Source organism: Cottoperca gobio, chromosome 19, assembly GCF_900634415.1.
Source record: "Cottoperca gobio chromosome 19, fCotGob3.1, whole genome shotgun sequence".
In the NCBI taxonomy this organism is placed as follows: domain Eukaryota; kingdom Metazoa; phylum Chordata; class Actinopteri; order Perciformes; family Bovichtidae; genus Cottoperca; species Cottoperca gobio.
This window is the reverse complement of record NC_041373.1, coordinates 7,563,584-7,588,272: the sequence shown is the minus strand read 5'-3', so window position 1 is coordinate 7,588,272 and position 24,689 is coordinate 7,563,584. Positions and strand designations below refer to the sequence as shown.

The window sequence follows — 24,689 nt, the reverse complement described above, 5'->3', positions numbered from 1 at the left end:
GTTACTTTCTAATAAGTTCATAAAAGGTTTACAAGCTGTTGTTAAGGCTTTATTAATAGCTAATACGTCATTTACATATACATATATTTATATAGTCACTGGATTATTGATTCATCAATGTTTTAACAGTGTAGGTCCAGATTGAGCAATTTTAAGTATTTTATATACTTTTGGATAGATTAATCTATCACATCTTTTTTAAATTGATCATATATGTAAAATTGTGATTTGAAAGTAACTTTTAATTGATAAATGTGAAACAACAATATTACCGTCTCAAAAATAGTGTAGAGTAGAAGTGAAGAAACATAAAATGGAAATACTCAAGTGAACTATAAATACATAAATAGTATACTGAAGTACAGTACTTGAGTAAAAGTAATTTGTTGCTTCACCATTGCTGTGGAATCCATAATAAAGTTTTTAATAAAGGAGTCAAGAGTTTCTCACTTCCCAATAAGGCATCAGCTAACATAAGTCATCTGTAATCTTCTATATAAATGTTAATAAGTCAATAATACATGTTTATTAGAGATCCATCAAGTCTGCAGTTGATCATTTCAATAAGTTGTCCATAAATGAATTGTGGTCCAGATGAGCTTCAGTCCATTTTGCAGAAGGTCAGAGGTCAAACGGTCTCTTCATGATGAATTAAAGATATACTCAACACCAACCACAACCTGACAACCCAAAAGTTGTTCCTGGTAAAACAAGATCTTAACTGATCTATGAAGTATATTAATTTATTTATTTATCAACCAACCATTAATTAAGCACTTCTTTCCACATCATTACACACAAAGATGATAATTTAATCTCTCCAATATCTGATTCAAGACGGGCTCAGGAGATAAGTGTCGGGGGAGCTGGGTGTTTATATCATTTTCAAGACTGAAATTTGCGAAGCAGATCAATTTACACATTAGAATATGTGAAATAAATCCTGCATATACCAAAATATGTGCAAATGAGACTATACAGAACACAGAGGCTGAAGAGAGATATATTTTCTTTTTCATATTTCACTTTTTTATAATGGAGAACAATTAATTAGTTTAAAGACAAGTACATTTCCCAATGAGTCATGAGTAGACTTTTTGGATAATTATGATTAGGTCCGTTATTTTATCGTAAATGTCGACAGACAAGTTCTCCAACTTATGTTTCGACCTCAGGATAGACAAAGATGGTGATCAGATATTATGTGGTGGATGAATTTAACAATAGTACATGCACACAACAGAGGGAAACACCATTTGCATGTATAAATTCTCTGTATATATATCAAGTTGAGTTCCAATAAAATCACAACATATTCTTATTTTAGAGTACAATGGCATAATGTGCAGGTTTTATCAGCTGTATTTATCAGAAAGACCCAAACAGAGCAACATATCTTACATCTTTATATTTTCAATGTATGAAGAGGCAGATTATTTGCGACACAATCATAATTTCATGCTTCTTTGAGAAGATTTGTTGTAAGATTTCTCCACATCACAGTTAATGTGGCCCACAGGGTGAACCCACTCATTCTTCCTTTAATGTGCGAGTAATCCCATTTATGGTTCAGATGTATGCCAACTCCCAATGGTTTGGGATAAAGACAATGTATAAATGCCATATTCAAGTATAGCATATATAGTACATAATCCCCTTAATAAAGTATATTCATTCAGTCTTTGTCTGTTGATGGCTTTAGCAGAAAAGTATAAAGCTTCAAAAAGTGTGCTTGACATTTAAAGTGGTATCAGTTGAAAGGTAATACAGGAATAGCTCATCTGTTTTATCGATCTTTTTGCAGAAATGTCACACTAGGTGTTTATCAAATCATGCTCATATTGGAAAACAGCTTTATCACACTCTGCAAGCCTCTTCATATTCTATTATGACTTCACTTTTGGATGTTTGATGAGCACCAGAGGGTAGAGACTGTCACTCTGAAATTTGGCTAAAATATCCCAGCAGATGTGTAACAAATCAGCTCTATGGATCATTAATACAGCAATAAACTGATATTTGTTGGTAAGTAAAAAGCGCTTCAGACACCGCCTGCTGTTTTGTTCGATTCCTCTTGTCTCCCATCATGCATGACACATCTGTTGTTCCGCTGCCAAGGCAGATGTGTTTACCTATGCCTCCTGGAGTGTTCATGCTTTCATCAGTGAGGCAACAGCACTGTCAACGTCCTTGCCAGCTCCTGTAGTATACAGTGCACACAACGCAAATGCAGATGTGTTGAAACAATGGTGTGTCAGCTTTCCATGAGGGAGGCAGCTGACAAAACCACACCAAAGGGCTACTTACTAGCACGCCCGCTTGTCTGCTTCATCTGTCCTCGATTTTGACACAGTTTTGGCAAACAGTGAGTTTGGTTTTGGAGAGCAGTCATCAAATAAGACTCACGTTGCACTGTTGCTCTGCTCAAGTGATGTCAATTATGTACATTTATTGATTTTAAGATTGCAAGTTTGAAAAGGAAAAAGTTAGAAGTTAGAAAAAAGTGAGTTTACAAGACCACTGTAGCCCGGTCCTCATCTCTGCTTGAGGCTTGTGGCTCGAGGCTATATTAGCAGCACTAACAAACCTGACTCTCTGAGCCAACTGTCAGTATTTGAGTTGCATCGTGGGTAATGTAGGTGCTGCGTTTTGACAAGGAAGAAGAATGTGTGGAATAAAAAACACGATATCTCTAATTCTGCTGCATCGATCTTTATTCTTTTTGTGCCCAAAGACCATATTTAGTATGATGGTAAGAGATGCTTTCAACTGCATCTCACATTCTTCATGTGTTAGAAGCATTGTCTATATATGAAATATATAATGAATAATTAAGTATGTAATAACACCAAGTTATGTTCGTTATGGTAAGACGCCTCACTCAGCTCAGTATGAGCCGAGATTACAAACCTGTGAAGTGCAACTTCAGTTCCTCACAACTTTAACTTAGCAAAAGCATAGACGTTACGTCAGGTTAAGTCAGCTTTAAGATGATGAACGTGAGGTGAGGGGATCCCTGCACCATCACTAGCTCTTTCCCTTCTCATCTCTCACTTTGTCATCTAAGAAATTGGTTTCAAAGTTTAGCACCCAAACTGCTAACAGAGAGGTCATTAGCCTCACTGTGCTTCATGCTGCGAGTGATTAGCAGCAACAGCCGAGGAGATTAAACTGGGATTTCTTCAGTGTCACAATGCGGCAGAGCGGGATTCACAGTGTTGACCCTTTGATCAGTGACAGAGCCAGAGAACGGAGCAGCTATGGGGCCTAATCTCTCAGATTATCCGTCATGCTGCTCCAGAGTGCACACGGCTAATTAAGAGATGGAGTCGTGTGATGCAATATCACATCACAGGGGCGCATTATTTAACTCCCAAAACTTTCTAGATGTCCTTTTTATGTAACAGCACCTGACTCATTCACTTTGGGTAATTGGTTGTAATCAGAGAGTGATGGTGCATATCAGCAACTCATTTTCTGCTCATGCTGTCAAGTAGGCAAGAGAGTTCATACACGGTTGTTTTGTTCATTAAGAGCAGATCAGAGGAGAGATTTTCACTGTCAGTGTATCTCTGAACGCTCAGTGATGGACTCACGACTTGTCAAAGTTGTTTTTGCAACTTTAACCAAAGTACATTCACTAAAAGTACTGTACTTAAGTACAATTATGGGTTGCTTGTACTTTACTTTCAATTGTTTTGCTACTTTCCAGTTATTCTAACATTTAAAAGAAACATATTGTACTTTTAACTGCACTACATGAATGTATTGCTAAAGATGAAACCTTTTTGGCTTGTATGTAGTTCGCTCACATTTCCACCAAAAGAGACATTTCCCCTCTAACCTTTACAGATCATTTAATTTAAATAACTCTTCGAGACCCAAACATGCAACATTTTCCAATATTTCACAATAAAAGCAAAGAAAATATATTTTTTAAAAGCTAAAAAGCTGTGGAGCAAACATTTCCTTCCACATTAATCACTTCACAAGCCATCAGATTTATTTTGTGACTCACTGGAGGGGGCCCAACCCCTAGGTAGGGAACCACAGGATTAAACTACTCAGCAGTGTTTACAGTACTAGCAGTAAAATGCTGCCTACACATTGTTGCATTACTATTAATAATGTCATAATATATCAGTCACAAGGGCCCTTTTTGTACGTGATAAATACTTTGATACTTTTAGTACACTTTGCTGATAATACCACCTTACCTTTAACCTTTACCTTTAACTAAGTAGGATTTTGACTTGTATTTGTAATGGAGTATGTTTACATTGTTATATTGGCACTTCTACTTCAGTAAAGGTTCTGAGTGATTCTTCCACCACTGACTTTAACTCAACAAGTTTGAATATCACTAATAAATATAGTATTTCGCCTCAGGTGGCAGAATGTTTTTTCTTTTCTTTCTGTATGCTGCATAATTTCTCTTGTAGTCATACACAATGTTTTTCTCTTTCTCAGCTGGATGATAATTAAAGAGTCTGCATCTGCTTTCTGCTGGGCCTAAAGAGACACACTTACACTCAGACTTCTGTGTCGAACAAATTGAGTGCAATTGAGGCTGTGCTTGGACCCAAGTCTGAGTGTGTTAACATGGGAGACCAGAGGTCAGTCCTGCCGCTGCTGCTGTTGCTCCTGACGCTACTCGCCAGGCTGTCACAGCTGTGGGCCTTCCCCTTCAGCCCGTCCCTGGACCTGGATGTCACTCCCAGGACTACCGTCTTCTCCAAAGGTAAGAGGCAAACACAGTTACATTTTCAGACCGTGAGGCAAGAAGAGATGTGAGGTGACAGAGAAACGTGCATGTCGGTTTTCTAAAAACAACAACAAGCTAGTTATTGTAGTTTGTCGAACAAATCTTTCCCTTTTACCAATTATTTATGTAAACACGCAGACACGCTACACACATATTTAGATTCAGTGCGACAAACTGTTTCCGTAGATATCATTATCTCCGATGTTCAACATGAATTAAGGTCCTTAAATCCAATAAGAAATGCATTTTTCCGTTTTTTCTGTATGTACGTTAAAGGCTACGATGCAAACAGACACTGCTAACAGTTCATTCTGCATACTTTTAATGTTGCCAATTTGCCAAATTATAAACAAATACAGGCTAAAATGAACCAGGCTCAACTTGTGGCTCACAGAATAACTCCATGGCAACACCATAGTGTCTGTACACACATGGCATCATGATTATCCCCCCAAATAGAAGTAAGACAAAGAATAATAATAGGACTGACAAAGTGCGTTGATATTACTGTGGGGAGAGGAGGGGGGGCACAGTGTCAGACATTGTTCTAGATGCATCCATGCAAACACACATGCACCAGCCTACTAAACACTCACCTCACTGTCCTTATTTGATGCTGCTCCGGCTCCTTCCTCCCTCCCCTCATCGTTACAGAAGTGGCACAGTTTTTTCGAAGTTGGCCCTGAAGACAGCTTCTTCATGCTCAGAGTTATTAATCGCCTCTCTCAAGCCCTGTCCTAGATCACACGGCTCAGCAAACACTTGTAATGAAACAATAGACAAGAAGCCCTCATAAAAGAAGACCTGAGCACAGTAGACTTGATTAGTGTCCGTGCAGAAAATACTGCTGAGTAGGTGTATTTTGGCACAGAGGGATGTTTACACACACATCCTCATCAGCACCTCCCTACTTCTACCTTGCCTTCTCTCGCTTACCACCGGCTCACCTTTCCCCTCCCTCTCTCCTCGCCCCTCGTCACTGCGGCAGAGGCTGCAGCTGCAGCGAGAAGGGAACTCCGCCACTGGCAGGCTGAACGGATGGCTGTTCTCTTACCTCCACCCCTCTCCTCTCCACTCCTCCTCAGTCCTCTGAGGAGGAGTATTATTAGAGGACGGGTGGAGTGAGTAGGGTCCGGCTCTGTTGCCAGCCAAGCTCTCCGGTGCAATGTCATAAGAGCTGTTAAGAGTGTTGCAGTGTGAGATGATGCTTAGGAAATGGGAGGATATGCTGCATGGCGTTCACAATCACTCAGAGAGATGAGAATATAATAGAGGATTAGCCACTTTTTAATGTTTGGGGTTCTTTGCTGCTTTTTTGTGCTTTCTTTTCAAACCTGAGAGGAGTTGTTGCAAAAAATGAACATTTGGTTTGCTGGAGAGAGGAAATGGTAAAAATTCCTCCTTCAAGGTACAAGTTTTGGTTCACAATGAACTGATTTGTTGTGCTGTATAGAATATTTTGGGAAACGTATTTATGTCAGACCCTGGAGCACTAAGTAATACACAAATACTGAACATAGCACTACTTTAAATGCTACTGTTTACTGCAACCAATGGGAGCAGTGAGCTGATTACTAATATCAGTACTGTTTTTATGAGATGGACACAGTTGATTAACTCTGAAACGTTCATTAGATGGGGCAACACGTATGATTCATTAAGCATTGTTAAATACGTTTTTAAGTGCATCATAGACAGAACTCATTGTATATTGTCCTCCTCCCATTTGTCATGCCCCTGGCTATTTATTTACACATCTCTGCCTCTCTTATAAATCATACATACTCTGTGAGTCTCACATCTCAGTCTCTCACAGTTTTTATTTTTCTCTTTGCCCTCATAGAAAGTTGTCCTTGACCTACTTTCTAATCATCAGGGGAGTGCATGTGAGGGTGCAGGATGTGCACGTGTGTCAGCATGCATCTCGTCAGTCTCCATGTGTGGAGAGGGATTTTTGGGCATGCATGTAGTCACATCATGTAAAATTTGCACCCGCTGTCACTTCCCCTATAGTGGCACATGTCATTTGGGAGGAGGGGGTTGGAGAGTGGCAAGCTCCCCCTCTTGAAGAAGATGTTTCTGCCTGGATGTGCAGGACTGTATATGGAAATAGGATGGATGTTGTGTGTGGGTGTCTCTACCTATGGGAGACTCTGTGGGAGGATTTATGTCATGTTTCTCGGCTAGGGTGAGGGGGCGCTCATTAATTTACAGTATGCTTTACAGATGGCCTGCGTGAGTGGGAGTGCAAGGACATGATGTATCAGAGGGAGCTCAGATTTATAAGAAGGAAAATGACACAAGATGACTTTATGCACTCTCCTATGTGCATCGGAAAACCCACTACAGATGAAAAGAAAAAGAAAGGATCCTGCATAGTGTAACAACCTTGAAACGCTAACATCTTCTAGATACTTTTCAGTAGTGGTGGTAGTAAGTATTCTCATCCATTACGTAAAGCTGCACTAATCAATATGTTTATATTTACAATGGATCAAATGACTATAGGTGTAATGTGAAAGGGGTCGCTGTGGTGATTAAGCCAACCCTGCAGTGCTCAGTGTTTTACAACCTGCAACTTTACTAATTTGGTTCAGTCTCATCGCTCTCATCAACCTCATTTCCAGCAGTAACAGGAAGCTGTTTTCAGTAAAAAAAAAAGATTATCTGTATTATACACAATACGCTACCTACCCAGAACCAAACAGCAGACAGACAGCGCCTAGCTGGTGAACATGGTGGCACTTTGTTGTGTTTTAGCAGCATACTGAAAGCATCAAAAGGCAGAACTGAGTACAACTTAATATCAGTTTATTTATTGCATGTTATATAGTTATCGTGATATTCAACAACGTTATCACATATCACTTATTGTGCAGCCCTAACCGTAAACTCATCATAGTTATCTACTTGTGGGGCAATTTGCTGGCTAACCTAACCAGCTAACAAGCTAGCTAACCTAACACCTAGAGTCAACGTAAGTAAAAAGTGACTTTATACACAGCAGACAATGGTCAGAAAACGTTGTGTGTTGTTGTTGTGTGGGATCCTTTCTGTGACGACTCAACTTAGATTGTTTCTCTCAGCGGTGAGATTAATGCTTGACTGTGTTCTGAACTCTGCTGTCTGCCCATGGGGGTTCCTGCTTTGGCTTTCCCAGCCTCTGGCACCAGACCTGAAGTAATGGAGTTGTTAAATATTGATGCACTGTAAGTTGTCTGTTGCTGCTATGACAAGCTGAGAAGGCAAACGAGGTCTTGGTAGTAAGATTCCTAATGGTTAGCACTATTAGTGTTGTGGCATAATAAGATACCATGACAACTCGATGCTTTTATGTCGATGAAAGGTTTTCGTCGTATTATAATTACAGTGTCAATTTAATGTTTGGACAAGTTTATTGTCGTCTTTGCAAGCAGCTTGAGCAGCTGCAACTGTTTTGAACACAGAAAAGCCTTTATGATTTTCTCACATTACCAGCTCGGGCACAGCTGCTTTGACTGTAGTTGTTTAATCACTGCGTGACATCGCTGTTAAACGAGTTGTTTTTTATATTAAAGTAATCTTTAAAGGTTGTACGTAAATATTCAGCTTAAATTTTGAAACCTTATTCATCGGGTTCGTTGACCCAAATGACTAAATAAATATTGAATTAAACTCTAATGGTATACATCCACGTCAACATTTTTTTTATTGCCAAGATTTTAATAAATAAATATTTTATTGATAAACAATGAAAGCCTATTAACACCTGGCAGTCTGGCCCAGTTAGAATATATAATTTGACCTGATTCAGAATGGATTCGACCCAAATACAAACCAGAGCACAATTTTTCCAGCAGTTCATAGTTCACACTCCAGACACCAGAAGGAGTGTGAACCACTTTCATTGGATCTACTTTCTGTTGAAGGACGCTGCTGTCAGTGAGTTCTGTGGATTATACAATGTAACAAGGACACTGTTGTTAGAAATAAATGTTGCTGTTGATTTTTTCCAACATATCTTTCCTGAATATCCACTCACCTCCAGTGTGATGGGATGGAGGCAGGAATCTTACAGACTTACATTTATATATCAGCAGATACAGCCAAAACTATCTGCATGGAGCAATAACAGAAAGTAAAGTAAGAGAATATATGTTATGCTAAGTATGCTGGTGTCAACCGTGATCGGAGGCATTATATTTTCAGGTTGTTCGTACGTCCCATTATTGTAAACACGATATCTCAGGAATGCCAGGAAATGATTTCTTCTTCTTGGAAAGCTCTATATAAATTAAATGTATTAATTGCAATGTTAAAACATGTATGTTTTTTTTGTTTTTATGTTTGTCTGTTTTCGTTTTGTTTGATTGCAAATCAACAATGCTTGTTCTTCTTGTTATATGTTGCCTTTTATATATTTCACATACAACACATACAGGTGTGCAAAAGCAACAGTCAGGACATAAACACACTGAACAAAACAAAGACAAACAATTCACATACATAATTTCATATTATGTCTCCGCAAACATATGTCCTCTAAATCTTTTCCATTACATCCAATTATATTCTAATTAAATATGATTATGTTTGAACAATGTCTTGAATCTAGTTATCACACATTTCCCTTTTTAAAACATGTTTTCATGTCGTCTCTAATGTTCCATGTCTTAATAATGTTGAATTCTGCCAAGGAGACCTCAAAGACAAATTTCCACTATGGTGGCCAATAATTAAATTCAATTAAATTCAAATCAAATGTATTTGTAGAGCACCATATCAAACAAAAGCAGGTCAGAGTGCTTTTCATAAAAACTAAAACTAAAATACTAAAAAAGGGGGGGAAGTGAATAATATTTTATTGTAAGCTGCAGCTAACCATAGCAACAGTATTTATTAGTGTTAAGCTGACTACAAACAAACTTTTGTTCATTGCTTCTGTATTTGCTCGTAATAATTGGAAATGGTATAAGCACCATGATATACTTTGAGATGTTCTGATGTAGAAGATAATGGATTGTATAATCACTTCTCTGCTTTGCATTCTTTCTCTCCTAATTTCATATATTTCAGGGCACACAGTTGTGTATTATTGCTTACATAACACTTTGTCATGTTCTGATAAAGATGCTTATATAATGTAAATAGAGTTGATGACAACTGACAGTTCTGACACTGTCCGAAGAAGTTAAGTCAGTCTTTCCTTCCAGCATTTGTTCCCAAATTCCTTTTTGTAAGCACGTGTGTGTGTGTGTGTGTGTGTGTGTGTGTGTCACATGGTCTCCAGTGTGTCTAGTGATCAGTGAGTCACACAGGAAGTCACACACACTCATGGTATGACTGTGGTAGACACACACATAAACGCACACACACACTGGATTGACTATCATCTTGGATCCCATATGGAGGATTACAAATATGTCTGAGCATGAGCGCACACATTCTGGACGCGCCACCTGTAACAGCTCAGTGTTGAGACACACTCACTTTGGCAAACACACAACACACACACTCCTCAGATCTTCTGAGTCACTGACAGAAATGTCTTCACTCTTTGTCAGGAGACAGATGAAGGGTGAAATAAGTGCGAAGTGTATGTGTCTCTATTAGAAAATCTGACAGATGTTGTCGTTTTAACCTCTTCCCCTCATCGAGCGATGTCCTCTGAACATTCACACAAACAGATACACACACAAACAGACACACACACACACACACACACACACACACACACACACCTCAGTGTTCTGTTGACTTTCATCATTGATTTTGCAGCAAAGCACAAGGTACAGTGTGTCTGTGTGTGTCTGTGTGTGTGTGTGTGTGTGTGTGTGTGTGTGTGTGTGTGTGTGTGTGTGTGTGTGTGTGCGTGTGTGTGTGGATACAGAACAGTGGCTTCAGGGAATAATAGGTCATAACAACTTAGTATACAAGGATTAAGAAAATAAATAACATTAACAAAGGTGTTTTTGGGCCTAAACCTAACTCAAACCTAACTCAAACTTAACAAACGTGTTATTTTTTAAATGGCAAAATTGTCCTGCTGATAGTGACGTCAGGTGTTAAAGCGTTTATACATTCTGGAGCGCACAAACCAATTAATCATTTTGTAGTAATTTGGAGGAAATTGCACTTGAAGTGATTTTCATTCAAGTTTCATGTGTGTATGTTTTGTGGTTTGTTGTGTCATATTCAGGTAAATAAATGTCCAATTAATTTCGTTATTTCTTCACATATATCTGACAGATTAGTTTCAGAGCACAGCTGTGATTGCAGCACATTGATTTTGGCTTCTGTGGTTCAAACTAAAGTGACCATTGGTTTTCTCTTCCAACATGTCGTGTTGTCACCAAAGATTGAAGGACGTCAGGTGTTCAAAAATGTTCCAACAAGTCAGTGTTTCCTTGCCTGTTTAAAAACAACACACAGTCCGACCACGGAGGGTCTGAGGCCAAGGTCGCTGAGCCTCTGCTGCCTCGTGCCAGAGACATTTTATACGTCACCGCAGTCCTTCTCATCAGCACTGTGCTTGTTATGTCATGCAGACACTATTTTTATAAGATAGAAACCAAGGCTTTTCGCTCACTGTTTGATGACTCACAAGAAGTGGGCTCTTTAGGCTGCCTTGGGCTGCCATTGTGTTTGCATAACTCTCTCTTTAAACGTGATCTCTGAATATGCAATGTTGTTTTGTTGTGCATTCTTGTGTTTGTGTGTCACCCTCTCCTCTTTGTTGCTTATCAATACATGTAGATTCAGTATGTGTTTTTTTGTGTGCATGCCTTTTATGCACCTGTGTGTGATGGAGAGGATGTCCTGCTGCGTGACTCCTGCCCTTTCCTGCCAGAGCCCCCCATCCTTCAGATGAATTGCCCCCCTCGGCGTGTCCTGACCTTTGGCTGTGTCGGAGGAGCTGCTCATTGCTCACTCAAATCTGAGGCTGACTGGCTAAGAGAAATAATGGGTGGCAGTCACACAGTCTTATTTGTAGATTTCATTAAGAGTTACGTAAGTTGTTGCTATGATTGCCGCCGTGGGAAGGCAGCAGTGAGTCTTGGAAAGTTTAGTTCAGCAGAATTTAACTTTGACGCTGATAATAAAGTGGCTGGAATATGAATAATCTTTAAGGATAATTCTAGCAGGGGTGGTAAGTAACTAAGTACATTTACTCAAGTACTATACTTACTATACACATGTGAGGTACTTTACTTGAGTATTTACATCTTAGAGGGAAATATTGTACTTTTTACTCCACTACATTAATCTGACTGCTTTAGTTACTAGTTACTTTACAAATTAAGATTTTATTTCACACAAAACATATGAAATAGGATGTTTTTTTATAATAAATTAAACTACCGGTACTAGACGATTTATAGGCCTATAAGTACAGCTGAAATGATTAGCTGACTAATTAAATAGTTGATTGACAGAACTATTTTGATGATTTCAGTCTTTTTCAGTCAGTTTCCAGCTTCTCAAATGTGAGAATCTTTAGTATATTTTCCTGATTATACTTTTACTTAAGTAACATTTTCAACCTGGATCTGAATACTTCCACCTCTGAATTCTGGTTTATTACAACTTGTGACTAATGTTCATAGTTTTGGCCATTGTTTCTACCTATTATGTAACATTATATTACTCACCAAGTTAACTGTTCAAATGTAACAACATGGGAACAATGCAAGAAAGAAATCAGACAATCAGGTTTTAAACAAACTCGAGGATTAATGAGGAGAGATTCATTTGAAGTGTTGATAATGAAGTGTTGAATGATCATACCCCTAGGACCATTACAAATCAGCACTCTATTTTCAAACTGATCCCTGGTGTGATTGTCATGAGATGATTGGCTTCCATTCACTTTGTTAGTGTCATTGAGGGTAAAACAACATTTCCTGTAAAACCCCGACGTTGCTCTACATCTGTTTGTTCACGCTTTTAGTTTACAGAAGAGGACAAACATGTCAGAAATCATTTTGTCTTCGCTAGAAACTCTGAAAGCTTCACAAATGCTGCAGTATAAAACAATTTCTACACTAATGGCTCAAAATATATGTTTTGAAGATTGAATTTCTTAAATGTCACTGTTGATGTCACTTCTGTAAAGGGTTTCCTCTGACAGGAGCAATATGCACAGTGTCATTCTTCCTGGCTGTCATGCATATAATCAGTCTGACGGTTTGATAATAACCTAATTATTGACTAGTGAGAGGGCTCCCTGTGGCCGTCTGTCCGTCAGAGATAGAAGAATGAGTAGGAAAAAGGCTGGCAGGAAGGAAAGTGTCTGACTCAGTCTTCAGGAGAGTCGATGGACGCTCACAGTCATCACCCAGTGTGTCCTTGTGACAGTAAGACGAGCAGCCAGTTATGTGGCGAGGAAAACGCTTCCCATGTGATGTTGGGGGAAACTCTTATTTCGCAAGATCAAACACACCTGCAAGCCTCGCTTTCATTGTCATTATCATCCCTGCCGTTATATATTATAGTATATCAGTAAAAGCATTTAACGCTATAGTTAAGATAGTAGATCTTAAAGTATGTGTGGATCTTTGTTTTGAATATACAGGGCTTCCAGTTTAATTTTGGGATCATCCTTGAACTGGTTTGACAGCATTTCCTGACTAACTAAACAGAAACTTGTCTTTTTTTGTCTAAAGAAATGTACTGTATGTGTCTGAAACTGTAAGCATAAACCCAAATATCTTGTTTTTGTATTAAATCCATACATTTGCATAGATTTTTGTTCATCATTGTTGCATTATGTCTGTGCATGGGTCGGGCTTGATATTGCACCTCAGCACCTTTTTTGGTATAGTTCCTTATTTAAAGGGGAACTACACCAATTTCACATATCATCATCATCATCATCATCATCATCATCATCATCATCATCAGTTTACTAGTCATGGGAAGTATCACTCAGCATGTGGGCTGCTGAGTGTCAGTGTACTGTGAGGTTTTCCTAATATCTGGTTACATAAGTCACATTATCCAAAACATTTGTATGATTTTATTGCCGTATATCACTTTCCTCTGTAGAGCTGTAACGATTAGGCTGCTAATTAGTCGACAGAAAAATAACTATAACTACGCCAACTATTTGGACAATCAATTAATTTTTCATGCAAAAAAAGAAAATGCTGATTTGAGCCGATTAAATTTAGAGATTTCCTGCTTTTCTCTTTTATATCATATTAAAATGAGTATTATTGGGTTGTGGACTGACAAAACAAGACATTTAAAGACATCCCTTTGGACTTTAAGAAACTAGGATGGACTTTTTTCACTATTTTCTGACTTTTTTAGACCAAATGATCAATTGAAAAGAATCGACTGCTTAATCAATAATGAAAACATTGTTAGTTGTAACTCTACTCCTTTGCTGTTGAAGTGGAACTAAACTGACCCTGATCTAATTCAATAAGTCTAAGTGAAATGTATGAACCGTGAAATATAAAATAACATTATACGCCAGCTTGCATTGCTGGCTAATCATCTGTTCACTGCTACACTGTGATCCCCTGGCCCTCCCAGCTGCACCCGACCCTTCTCGCTCCATTACAATGAACAGGAGAACAGATTGACTGCGACAAGCGTGCAGTACCTCACACCACAGTAAATCGATTGGTGGGGGACAGATATAGGTTGTCTTATTACTGGGAGCTGGGACATGTTGCCATTGGCTCACAACGGAAGGAAAAGGAGGAGAGGGAGGAAGAGAGGTGATTAATATGCCCATCTGCTCTCTGCTGACTCATATTCCTCAGTGTAACACTGTCGATACGTTCACAAATTCTGTTGTTCTTTCTGCACGTGTGATTTTCTTCTTCTGTGTCTCATATTTATTTAATTAGACGTTAATCTCTACTTGCATCAAACTGTTAGTGCAAATCAAAGTACTGTAAACCTACTTCTGTACAGAGAAAAAACAGTGCCCTCTTTTTTTATTGTCTCACAGCAGCAGAGCGACCTGCCCCAATTTCTGAGGTGCTGCACCGGAGCGTGTTCAAATATTTAGTTTAGTGCACCAGGCCAATTATTTCACAATGGATTAATAATCTGTTTGTCTGCTGCCTCGTCCATCACCCTCATTCACACACACACACGCAGCTGATGATGGCAGTACGACTGATGCGATTTGGCATTACTGGGGCACGATTCCTGCTGAATGCCCTAAAATGTGGCCTCCCCTGCACCCCCATCCCCACAGTCCCCACAGTCTCAGCATTTATCACTCCAGCGACCCCCCACCTCCCAGATCCGCTGTCGAGCCTCGCCCTTATGCAGTCACGCTAAGCATGTTCACTGTGTGTCGACTTCTCCAGCCATGATAGAAGCTTTTCTACCAAATTATTCTTACAGTCTAAAACTGTATTTTTTGTTGTACCTCAGTATAAGAAATATAAACATCTACAAGAACCATTTAGATTTTCATTAAACAAGATTACCCAAACTTCTTAAATTCATCAATGTTTAATGCTTTGTAAACAGAAGCAGTTGTACAGCAACCTTGCCTCAATAAAGTAGTATAAAACTAGCAAGATAATTACTTGAACGAGTACTCTTACAAATTAGTTTTGCCCTTCCATAAAGTTAGGGGGCTTGCAGGAGACAGTTATAAAAATGTAAACCCATTAAGATGAGGCCCAGATATTGCTGGATCCGCCAAAAGAACATCTTGTCCACGTACTTTTTGGCCGTGTAGAGTATATCATCATATGGAACCTTTTCTGTAAATTCAATGGAGCAGCTATTCATAGGTGAAATAACCAGATGAGGACAACTGTTTATGGCTAATCAAGTTACCTAAATATGTGGTCACACACAATATAAATCTGAAATATTACAGCAGGGCTACATGTACCTGATATATAAACATTTAGGGTAAAATCTGTGACAGTTGTGGACCTGACTTTGTGCATGGGCCTAGCCTAAACCATGACAATGATTAGTTGTCAACGATTAAATCAATCGGCAACTATTTAAAAAGAACGATTAATCATTGAGAGTTTTTAACGAAAAAAAGTCAAAATTCTATGATACCAGTTTCTTAAATATGAATATTCTCTGGTTTCTTTACGAGTTGTGGACAAAACAAGACATTTGAGATTGTCATCTTGGGCTTTGGGAAACACTGATCAACATTTTTACCCATTTTCTGAAATTTCTGAAATAACCAAACAAATACTCGAGAAAATAATCGTCAGATTTATCGACAATGAAAATAATCGTTAGTTGCAGCCCTAATGACTTTGTTGTTGTACAGTAATGTGTGTCATGTATTCGCAGGTCTGTTGGGCAGCGCCCGTTTCACCGGCTCTTCCCAGAACTACTCTACCCTCCTGCTGGAGGAGGAGGCCGGGCTGCTGTACGTGGGAGGCAGAGGAGCCCTGCACGCGCTCAACACTTTAAACATCTCCAACACTGCAAACCTCACGGTGAGTGCCACCGTTCATCACCACAAAGAAACAGCAAACCACCATTTCACAAGTTTTCTCCCATTTCTTAAGTGTTAAAGGAGGACAAACTAATAATAGCCTTAAACAGATTGAGCAAATCCCATTGTGGTCCTCCAATTTTATGGATATGGGATTAAATGCACCAGGCGTTTATTCAAGGGTTACTGAACACGCTGCCAGAAAATAAAGTGAGCGTTCCTTCTTTTTTCTCTCTTCCTGTTTATCACACATACACACTTGTTCTTCTTCATCTCCCCCTGTCTTTCCATATATCTTTCTATTTATCTATCTATGTTTCTCTCTGTTTATTGAGCTAACTGAGTCATCCTTATTATTTGCAGATTAATTGGGACGCTTCCCCTGAACAGAAGAAGCAGTGTCTAAACAAAGGCAGAGACAATCAGGTACACAGCTGTAGCTCAACTCTATTATTATTATTATTATTATTCAGCCACTTTTTCTTTTAATAAAACTATTTACTGAGTTGCAGAACATAAATAGAACGCACTGGCTTTGTGATGAGTGAATTGCTTCTGACAGCAACAAAGTGCATAAATCTTTCAATTGCTTCTTAACCCACTTATCCTGAAAAAGAAAAATCACACTTTCATTGAATATTTGCATAAAATAGCCCCTGTACATAAAGTGGGTTGACTGGCCTATGCTCTCTCCAGCTCTTGCTTATTGTGGAGCCAGAAATATCCTGTTTGTCTCTCTTCTCTGCAGACAGAGTGCTACAATCACATCCGCTTTCTGCAGCGATTCAATGAGACTCACCTATACGTCTGTGGAACAAACGCCTTCAGACCTCTTTGTGCTTATATCGTAAGAGCTTGTGTGGTTTCATTTCAGTACAATTATGACTAGACTTGAATTGAAATGATTAATTGTCTTTTTTTTCTCTCTGTAAGGATGCAGAGCGGTTCAACTTCTCCTCCGGATTTGAAGAGGGCAGAGAAAGGTGTCCATATGATCCAGCAAAGGGATACACTGGCCTCCTCGTAGGTGTGTCTCCCAAATGTGCATTTATTTGTATTACTTTTATATGTATATATTTATTTATATATATATATATATATATATATATATATATTTTTTTTTTAAGAAGTATAGAAATACAACAAAACATAGTAGAACAAACGGTTGGTCATCTACACATAAAATTGTTATACTAACTACATTTTTCCCTGTATTTTTATCAAGAATTTATCAACTTTTATATTTAGCGAAAATAGTCACTCTCCGCATACTTTGAATATTAGTCAAAATATCTATCCAGTCAGTCTTTGTTGGAGGTTTGGTTAGCTTTCTTGCTGGCTGCTAATATTATCTTTAATAGTCATCAATGAATGGGCTGCAAATGTGCATTTAATCGGTTCCATATACAGCATGTTAGTGTTATCAAAGTAGCATGCAGGTAAAGGAGGAAGCTTGCTGAAGAAACTGGACACCATTCTTGGCCCCCACTCAAACAAGAGCCTGTGGCCATGCATAGCTGCTCCGTGAGGCTGTACAAAATGCTAACGTCATCACGCTAAGAGTCTGTGAAGATTCTCAGTCATCCAGGTCATGGTATATCCAGAGGGGCTAAGTCAAGGGCAACTGAACATGCTTTAGATTCTAGGACAAAGGACAATTTTAACATTCTGATGTTTAGCAGATAGTGTTTACCATGTTCACCCTTTTAATTTAGCGTGTTAGCATGCTAATTATTGCTAATTAGCTCTAAAGTACAACTGAGGTTGATGGAAGTAGTTTTGTATGTACTTGCTCGTAAACTTAACGTATTAGACAGACGAAAGTTTTGAACTGATGATAGCGCTAGATAAAAAGAGATCATCAACACATTTTTTACATTGCATCTTGACACGACTGTCTGAATTTCTTTCTGTCTTTTCATCTATCTGTTAATCAGACGGTGAGATGTTCACGGCCTCTCAGTACGAGTTTCGCAGCTCTCCAGACGTGCGCAGAAACTTCCCCTTCCCCATGCTCAGGACAGAGGAGGCCCCCATTCGATGGCTGCTGGGTAAATACATCACATGACGAGACACGTCAAAGAAGGGAGCTAATCCTTGAAAAAACATTAAGTAATGAATAAGTGTGTGCAAAAACATTACAGACACTGGTGGTTTATATAATTCCACTTACAGTAAACTACTAAATGGACCAAACCTCATTGCCATTTTGCACATTTTTAGCTCATTGGATGTTTTGCTGTTACTACTGATGGATTTGGAGATTGAAAATCACATTTTCAAAAATGGCACTGCACTTCAGCTCTAACTGGCTTAGTTGTGGCAATTCAATCATACTTAAAAGCTCCATCTTTGGTTTCCAAGGAGACACTTCCTCAGCTGTTAATATGTCTGTGTTTGGACATGTGGATCTCAGTGCATGCATGTCTTGTTTGTGTGTGTACAGAGGCAGAATTTGTGGGCTCTGTGCTGCTGAAGGAGAGCATTAACAGCTCTATCGGTGACGACGACAAGATTTACTTCTTCTTCACGGAGAGAAGCCAGGAGCAGATTGCCTACCCGAGCCAGACCAAGGTGTCCAGGGTTGCCCGAGTCTGCAAGGTCAGAGAGAGCAACTAACCCAAAATATTATTAACCATAATCATATTAATGGTTTGAAAAGTGAATAAAAAAGACAAAACTCACAGACAGATTTATTGTGCCTGCAAGGTCGTGGAAAGAAAGGGTTGAAATGAGTGAAGAGAAAAGTTGCCAGTATTCAAAGGGCAAACATGGTGGGATTATTTAATGCTTTACGTCACTCATACAGAGTGAAGCAAAAGGATTTAAGGAGGCTTTCTGTTCTCGATTATTCTCTCTCCTCTTATGGTTATTTCAGTGCTGAATGAACTAGCAGTTGGGTGTCTCTAAGCTTGGTTGGTGGTTCTTTCTGTGCGACTGTTGCCAGGCAAACTACAAGTCCGCCAACCTCCACCTCCAATGGCAAACCCTCTCTCTCTCTCTCTCTCTCTCTCGCTTTATTGCCATCTCACCCTCTTCCACTCCTCCTCCTCTTTTTTCTCCTCTCACCTCATTTCACTTGCAATCAGCATCTCCAGTCTAAACGACATGCCCAGCAACTCCTCTCCTCCGCTTTTTCTTTCTCCCTGTCGTTTCTTTCAGCCATGTATAGTGTCGTAATTACCATCACAGTATGCTGTTGTGCTGAAATCACTGTTGCAGTCTAAGGGATCATAAACAGGTGTCTAAAAATGCTCTGAGCTGTTGAAACGATGTTCAGCAATAAGTTTAAACCCCTCCAGTACATCACCTTTGGTGAGAATGTGAAAGGGATTTGCATGGATGTATGAGAGCAATGTGAAAGCTACACATTGAGTAACCACTTAGGAATCAACTTTTAACATCCAATCAGAGTTAAATGGTCCAAACTAATCAATGCAAACTGTGGGCATGAAATGCCACCACACATTAAACCTGACAAAGAGAAAGCCAAAGGTTTTTCCAAAGATTTATTACTTAATTTCTTGGTTTGTTTTAGGTCTTTCTGGAGCTCTATCACCACAATTCATAGCCCCTTTTGATACATAATAATTCTGGCTTCATCAATCCTTAAAAGTGCATTTATTCAGACATGACAGGAGCTTTAGGGAAAAAGCAACAATGGGAGGAAGTGGTTTTGAAAAGTAATATCAAAGAGGAAGCTGTTCTCTCATAGGCTGCATAACTGAGTTTAAAACCTTTTAGCCGTTGAAACCTTAAAGGACTTCACCAACAAAATGACCATTTATATATCAATTACTCACTTTTCTTTAGATGTTTGCACATTATACTGTACATCTACTGCAAATATTTCCTCATGCTCACAAACACGCAGTGAAATAATCTCTGAACTTCTTGCACTTCTACAATCCTGTATACTCAAACAACTCACGATTCTCTTTGCATCCAAAATAAGTCATTTCTGGAAATAAGGTCTGGACACCACACCTCCTCTCTCTTCATCAGCTCTGTGGAGTTGTCAGAGCAGTGGAGAGTGTAATAACTCAGTTTGAACTAGGCCACAGCAGCACATGCAGATGTCGAGCTGGTCCCCAGCTCAGCCCCGTGGCAGCCAGACTCCACGTTGGTTGGAGGCAGATCTGCAGATAGTGAAGGCCCTGGCAGTAGCCTCTGGCCTGAAAACACTGAAGACTTGCCATTTTTGAGCTGCGTAATTATTTCTGTTTGTCACTTTCCCTGCCAGACTGCATCTACTCCCTTTGCAATCATGACCTATTTTCACAGAGAAGGGTGTAACTTACAGGGAAACAAGGTCTTTTCAGGAACTTTAAAAGCAGCTGCCACTCTGGCATCATTTAATATTATATCTACAGCTAAGAGAGAAAGGCTCCACCATTTCTTCTCTGAAATCTCTCTTTAGAAACCGACTTTATGTCTGGCTCAAACTGTTTCTATCATGTCGTCTTGGTTTAATTTCCCCACAGGCGTATCTTTACAGTGCTACGCTTTTTTTCTAGACTCTTATTTTCTTGGATTTACGTCATCACAGCCCGATGACCCGGACGGTGCTTTGATTGACATAGATTGTGATCTATCAGCGCATCCCTTTAGCTCTTTCCACAATAATAACATGGCATACATCTTTATAAGAAATGATGTTTCTTTTTTATGTTTATTATGTTCTGCTCTCAGTGGCATCCGTCCCTGCTTTGTCAACTAGAGGTTTTGTTTTGTGAGAAGAACGGACCCTAATGTAAGAGTAGATCTGTCTACTGCTCTTTGCCCCTCTTTGTCTTCCTCTTTTATCAAAAGCTGTTGTTATTATTGATGGAAGTTCTTAATGCGGGCATTTTTGTTTTCCATACTTATGTCGATTCAAACTGTTTTTGTGTGGGATGGCAAGGCAGGCAGAGAGTTTTGATGAACGACGGACGTCTGCGAAAGACATAAACGAAGAAAGATGAGGCACTATAATTCCAACAAACAAAGAGAAAAGTAGTCTCTGTCTCTTTTCTCCCCTCTCTCCTAAATGAGGTGTGCTAAATTACTCTTTTAGGGAGAGATTTCTTGCAGCTTCGCCTCCCAGTGCTACCGAAATGCAATTAGAGCAAATGTGCTAAAGTAGGCACTAACATTCAGCTCCAGTTTCATAAGACTCTCCTCACTTCCTCCTCCCTTCTTTATATAGTTATGTGTACATTAGGATTTGATTCCTATCTTCTTTGTAGATGATTATATCTTTGTTTCACTGTTATTGCAATCAAAGGTTAGTGGCCGTTGATGTGTATATGAGTATGACAGTAAATGTGTGTAATTTGAAAGTGAATATGCCAGAATATATCAGCTCAAGTGACTTTATTTATTCATCCATCCATTGTCTCCTTTGTTTGCAGAATGACTGGGGAGGCCAGAGGACCCTACAGAGGAAGTGGACCTCCTTCCTAAAGGCCAGAATGGTGTGTTCAGTCCCAGAATATGAGCTGCACCTCAACGTCCTGCGCAGTGTGTTTGTTCTGCAGGGTCGAAACGCTCAAAGCAGCATTTTCTATGGCGTCTTTGGCCTGGAATGGTAAGAGATAACATCAAACCCTTTAAGTATTTTAAGGTTGGAAAAAACTCTGACAGCATCATTACCTCTGCCAAGGAGGTTTCGGTTGGTTTGTTTGTCTGTCTGTCAGCAGGATTACGGAAAAACTACTTGCCCGATTTTCATCAAACATCAAAAATGCATTCAGGGGTGTAGCATGGGCCAAGGAAGAACACATGACTTTTTGGAGCAGATCCAAATCACGGCACGGATACACAAATGATGTTTCACTTTCGTTAACATTGCGAGATAGGGCATTTGTGCTGCATTCATGAGGTCCCGGCTGGGAAAAATGTACATAAACACCCCCTCAAGTCAGAACAACAAATTAGAAACAGCTATCAAGGTTTTATTTAAACGCTTTGAGCAATAACATAAAACACATCTTCTTTTTAGTGTCCATGTTGTTTCCACTTTACAACTTAAAGCTCCTGAACACACCAAAGTCGGAAGAACTACTTCCCAACTGGCCAAATGGGACCATCCGAGCAGCATGTGAATGCAGCATTTGCCTTGGCGGAGGTCTCTGTGGGCCGTTCTAGTTTATATATTCTGTATCAGCATTATTTTATACACACATCCTCAAAATTCAACCGGGCAAATTTGTTATCTTTGGAAACTTTGGGATCATCACTAGAATGTTTAAAATGGTCCAGCAAATTGTAGACTGATCGCAGGGGGAAATTGAGAGGACATCAAAATAAAGAGGACATTTTTGGAAATGACTCTTAAACAATTGTGTTTAGTTCTCTTTTCTTATTGGTAATAAGGACTAACCTACTTTTCCTATATCTCACAATAATGAGAATGGCATTCACCTCGTGTAGTGAAATGCAAGGAACAATTATAAACTGTATCAACTTGTATTAAAGTGGAATTTGCAGCATGTGAGTACAGAATATCTCCATAGTCAAACACAAACATGATGATTGCTTGCAAAGTGCTTTTCCTTTCCGCAGAAGAGCGAAGAGGCTTCACTCTGCACACTTATATATATATATATATATATATATATATATATATATATATAGATATATAGATAGATAGATACTTTATTCATCCCGAGGGAAATGTAGGCATCCAGTAGCTTAAAAGACATTATACATTATACATTTATTAACATTACACACCCCCCTTCCCCTCCCTCCATTAAAAAGTAAGTACAAATAAAATTTTAAATAAGCTGAACACTCTCCTCTGCCGGGTGAATGTGCTGTGCAGAGGGTGGTGGGCGTTGTCCAGGATGGATGACAGTTTATCAAGGGTCCTTCTCTCTGCTACTGTCACCAGGGAGTCCAGCTCTGTGCCCACTACAGAGCCAGCCCTCCTCACCAGTCTGTCCAGCCGCCCAGCGTCCCTCTTCTTGCTGCTTCCTCCCCAACACACCACAGCATAGAAGAGAGCGCTGGCCACCACAGACTGGTAGAACGTCAACTGTAGTTTTTTGCAGATTTTGAAGGACCCCAGCCTTCTCAGGCAGTACAGACGACTCTGCCCTTTCTTATGAAGAGGGTCCATATTTGTCGTCCAGTCCAGCTTGTCGTCCAGCTGCAGGCCCAGATATGTGTAGGACCGGACCACCTCCACGTCGACTCCCTCGATGGACACAGTTTGCAGGTGTGGCCTGTGTTCAACTGCAGATGGTTCGACTTGGACCACCTCACAAAGTCCTCCACCAGGCTCCTGTACTCCCCCTCTTGTCCATTCCTGACACAGCCGACGATCACAGTGTCATCTGAGTATTTCTGCATGTAGCAGAGCTCAGAGTTGTGCTGGAAGTCAGAGGTGTAGAGGGTGAACAAGACAGGGGAGAGTACCGTCCCCTGTGGCGCTCCAGTGCTGCTGACCACAGTGTCGGACGTTCAGCCGTTCAGCCTGACGTAATGTGGTCTCTCTGTGAGGTAGTCCATGATCCATCTCCTCAGATGTGAGTCCACCCTCATCTATGTTAGCTTATCTCTCAGGAGTGGGGGCTGGATGGTGTTAAAGGCGCTGGAGAAATCAAAGAACATCATTGTCACCGCGCCACTCCCCTTGTCCAGATGAGAGTAAGCCCTGTGTAGCAGATAGAGGATGGAGTCATCCACGCCCACCTTCTCCTGGTATGCGAACTGCAGAGGATCTTGTGCATGGTGGACCTGGGGTCTGAGGTGATGGAGCAACAGCCGCTCCATGGTCTTCATCATGTGTGAAGTCAGTGCAACCGGCCGGAAGTCATCTGGCTCCCTAGGGTGTTTCTTTTTGGGGACAGGGATGAAACATGAAGTCTTCCAGAGAACTGGGACCCTCCCCAGCCACAAGCTCAGGTTGAACATACACTGAAGGGGCTCCCCGAGTTCAGCAGAACAGGCCAACTTATCCAGTGAAATCCTTATGAAGTGAAGTTTGAAAGTCAAACTCAGTTGGGAAATTTGGTTTTACTGGACAAGGTGCAATTTATCCGTACCAAAGGAAAGATGCACTACATGTACTGTATTTACTACATGGACAAACACATGTGGACACCTGACTTTACATTCATCTCATTCCACAACCATGGGCATTAGTCTACTGCTATAACAGCCTCCACTCTTCTATGGATTTAAGAAACCAAAGTCTGAATTTAACCGAAAACATTTCTGTCTTAAATTTCACAATAAATGTCATCACTAACAACAAGACAATGACAGACATTAACCCGCCAAACATTTTAGCAGAGATGTGGTTTTAATCCCTCTTTTCAGAGACCACCATGATATAAAATAATTCAACAATATCTTTAACATCTATGATTACATTACAAATGTGCGTTAGTTTGAGATGAATACAGATCAGTTTCATTTAGAGGTTGAATAAAGTAAATGAGTTTAGTACTGAAACGATCATTGAACAAATCCATTGTATATGAATATGTTGGAGTTTCAAACAAAACA

General features: G+C 39.7%; 1 protein-coding gene across 1 annotated transcript in view; it reads left to right on the top strand.

The window, feature by feature from the left end:
* The window catches only part of sema4gb (sema domain, immunoglobulin domain (Ig), transmembrane domain (TM) and short cytoplasmic domain, (semaphorin) 4Gb), a 35,844-nt gene that overhangs the window by 1,121 nt on the left and 10,034 nt on the right, over positions 1–24,689 (top strand). The window contains exons 2-9 of the mRNA XM_029455658.1: positions 4,471–4,741; positions 16,043–16,191; positions 16,554–16,616; positions 16,939–17,037; positions 17,124–17,217; positions 18,128–18,241; positions 18,637–18,791; positions 21,584–21,759. Of these exons, the coding sequence (XP_029311518.1) occupies positions 4,603–4,741; positions 16,043–16,191; positions 16,554–16,616; positions 16,939–17,037; positions 17,124–17,217; positions 18,128–18,241; positions 18,637–18,791; positions 21,584–21,759 (989 nt within the window). The 5' untranslated portion in view covers positions 4,471–4,602. The remainder of the gene's footprint in view (positions 1–4,470; positions 4,742–16,042; positions 16,192–16,553; positions 16,617–16,938; positions 17,038–17,123; positions 17,218–18,127; positions 18,242–18,636; positions 18,792–21,583; positions 21,760–24,689) is intronic.